Here is a 2,895-nt window from a genome sequence, read left to right on the forward strand (position 1 = left end):
ATACATAACGTCAGAGGCGGCCATAAAATACAAGAAGAGAAAAAATAAAGAAAAAAGGATCGTTAATCCTAGTCATTGATACAATGCTTGTGCAGAGAAAAGCAAGCTATGTCTGGAGAGACCATAAATTCATTGTCCCCGGGACCCAAGTGATCAAATGTCCCTCTCTTTTTCTTCTTCTATATCACTTTCTAGTTTCTCTCCATTGGGAACGCAACACACACAGCAACTCAAAATGACTATTCACTTCATCTGCTTGTTCTTGTCACTCTCATCTTTCCATGTAAGAAGCAACACAACCCACTTCAATTAATGCATAAAAATCTAACTGCATTGTAATTTCCATGTTAAAGTTGTTTCCTAATTTCCCTCATGAATGCAGGTTTGTTTATCTCAAGCTCCACCAGCACAACATTCCAAACAGATCAACCCATTCAGCCCCAAAGCCTCTCTCATTCGCTATTGGAACACTCGAGTCTCCAACAAACGTCCCATCCCAAACTTCTTTCTTTCTAAAGCTTCCCCTCTCACACCAAACCACTACGCATTCCTCAACAGCCTCCTCAACCGTAGCCCCAAACCCTTCACACCACAGTTCCACCACTCTCTCTGCTCCGCACCAAATTTATATTGTTCCTTCGACGACACCGCAAACACACTTCAACACCCCACCGTTTCCAAAAACGACGACGCCAACTTCGCCGTTTACTCCAACAAGCGCTTCGCAAACTACGGTTCCTCCCGAGTCGGCGGAGTCGACTCGTTCAAGAACTACTCAAACGGCTTGAACTCAAACAACGACAGTTTCAGGAAATACAGCACGACCTCAACTCGCCACAGTGGCGAGTTCAACAACTACGCCGAAAACGGCAATGTTGCAAACACCAACTTCACAAGCTACGGTTCCGGCGCTTCCTCTACGTCCAACGACTTCAACAACTATGACAAAACGGTTAACGTCCCCAACCTCGGTTTCACCACCTACGATTCCGGCGCCGGAAACCACAAGCTCTCGTTCTCAAGCTACGGCAATGAAACAAACTCTGGCACCGAATCTTTTGCCAGCTACGGCAAGCGCATTCGCGGCGGAACCAGCGACTTCAAGAACTACGCTGGTGGCGCCAACATCCTGCAATCCGAGTTCGCCAATTATGGCGATTTAAGCACTGGAGTATCCAACGATTCCTTCAAGTTCTACAGCTTCGACGGCAACAATCCTCGGAACGTTTTCAAAAGCTACGGCGCCGGATCGGTCTCCGGCTCCGACACGTTCAACAGCTACCGTAACCGTGCCAATGTCGGCGACGACTCATTCCAAAGCTACGCCGTGAAATCGAAATCCGGCACAGCCAATTTCGCCAACTACGGCCAATCGTTCAACGTGGGAAACGACAGTTTCGCCGAATACGGAAGAGGATCGTTGGGCCGGGCCTCGTTTGGGTTCAGGTCGTACGGGTTGGGCCGCGCGTTCAAGGGATATAACAAACAAGGCGCGTCGTTTGCTGAATATCACAATCTTAGCGCTTCGAGTGGCAAAGTTGTGAATAAGTGGGTGCAGCCAGGTAAATTTTTCAGGGAGGAAATGATGAAGGAGGGGAACGTGATGGTGCTGGCGGACATTAGGGATAAGATGGTTGAAAGGTCGTTTTTGCCCCTCGGCATTTCGTCGAAATTACCGTTTTCTTCTTCGAGGCTGGAGGAAATGAGGCAGGTGTTCCACGCGCGGGAGGGGTCGGCTACGGAGCGCGTGATGGTAAACGCATTAGAGGAGTGCGAGAGGGCTCCGAGCCGGGGTGAGACGAAACGGTGCGTTGCATCCGCAGAGGGAATGATAGAGTTTGCGGTATCGGTGTTGGGATCCGACGTGGCGGTGAGGACTACGGAGAATGTGAATGGTTCAGGAAAGAGCGTGATGATTGGAAGGGTCTACGCAGTGGACGGTGGAAAAGTGACCAAGTCAGTCTCGTGTCATCAGAGTTTGTACCCTTATTTACTGTATTATTGTCACTCTGTCCCCAAAGTGAGAGTGTACGAAGCTGATATTCTTGACGTGGACACTAAGGTGAAGATTAATCATGGGGTTGCCATTTGTCACGTTGACACCTCATCGTGGGGTCCAGAACATGGTGCCTTCTTGGCTTTGGGGTCTGCCCCCGGAAAAATTGAGGTGTGCCACTGGATCTTCCAGAATGACATGACTTGGACCATTGCCCATTGAGGACAATATCTCTGCTTTGGTTTTTCTCCCTTAGTTCGATGATTTAATATTGTGAACCCACATTGCGTTTTTGTTTTCTTACTTATGGAATTCTATTTATAATTCAGCTTCTGTCGTTTACTCGAATAGGTTTGAATTATCCAGTGGTCATGACTTGTGACTTTTTTTCTTCCTTGTGCCTTTTAGCTATTACCTATTAATTAAATGATTGTGTGATACTAATTCCGTTCATTTTGGTCACGCTTATTTTTAATATTTATGTAATGTTTAATTTGGCTTCAAATTAATTTATTTCTATAAGTTAAAGTTTTTGGATGAAACATTACATTTAATATATATTTATCAGATGCTGTTTGCGTGTTTTGAATTCATATTAAATACAAACATACATTTTTTTTAAAGCTATAAATTATAATATTCATTTAAAATATAACTTAACGTAATTGTGTCGAATATCCAAAACGCAAAATGTTTAGAGATAAGAAATAATAAATCTGGGGGACGATGAGATGTGATAAAAAATAAAAAAAGTAAAAAATATTAATGAGATTGATATTAAATATAAAAAGACGTGAAGGCTGAAGATTCAGGTGACATTGTAAGGCAAGAGAGATGCGAAGGTTAAGAAATGTTTGGCGAATGGAGCTATTTTGTGATGATGGGATGGAGGCATGGTT

General features: G+C 44.5%; 1 protein-coding gene across 1 annotated transcript; it reads left to right on the plus strand.

Annotated features, from left to right (window-relative positions):
- The first annotated feature begins 235 nt into the window (after positions 1–235).
- On the plus strand, positions 236–2,218 carry LOC113851341 (polygalacturonase 1 beta-like protein 3). Its single transcript, XM_027481807.1, has 2 exons — positions 236–283; positions 383–2,218. Exons 1-2 carry the CDS (start codon positions 236–238, stop codon positions 2,216–2,218), a joined length of 1,884 nt encoding a protein of 627 aa, XP_027337608.1.
- The last annotated feature ends 677 nt before the right edge of the window (positions 2,219–2,895 follow it).

Source organism: Abrus precatorius, unplaced genomic scaffold (assembly GCF_003935025.1).
Source record: "Abrus precatorius isolate BTA unplaced genomic scaffold, Abrus_2018 Scaffold10, whole genome shotgun sequence".
Lineage (NCBI taxonomy): Eukaryota > Viridiplantae > Streptophyta > Magnoliopsida > Fabales > Fabaceae > Abrus > Abrus precatorius.

What these genes read in the sequence shown, in the direction of transcription:
- LOC113851341 (XM_027481807.1), top strand. Translation starts at nt 236, where the DNA reads ATGACTATTCACTTCATCTGCTTGTTCTTGTCACTCTCATCTTTCCAT. An exon ending in TGTCACTCTCATCTTTCCAT is followed by an intron (nt 284 to 382) that starts GTAAGAAGCAAC and finishes TCATGAATGCAG; the next exon opens with GTTTGTTTATCTCAAGCTCC.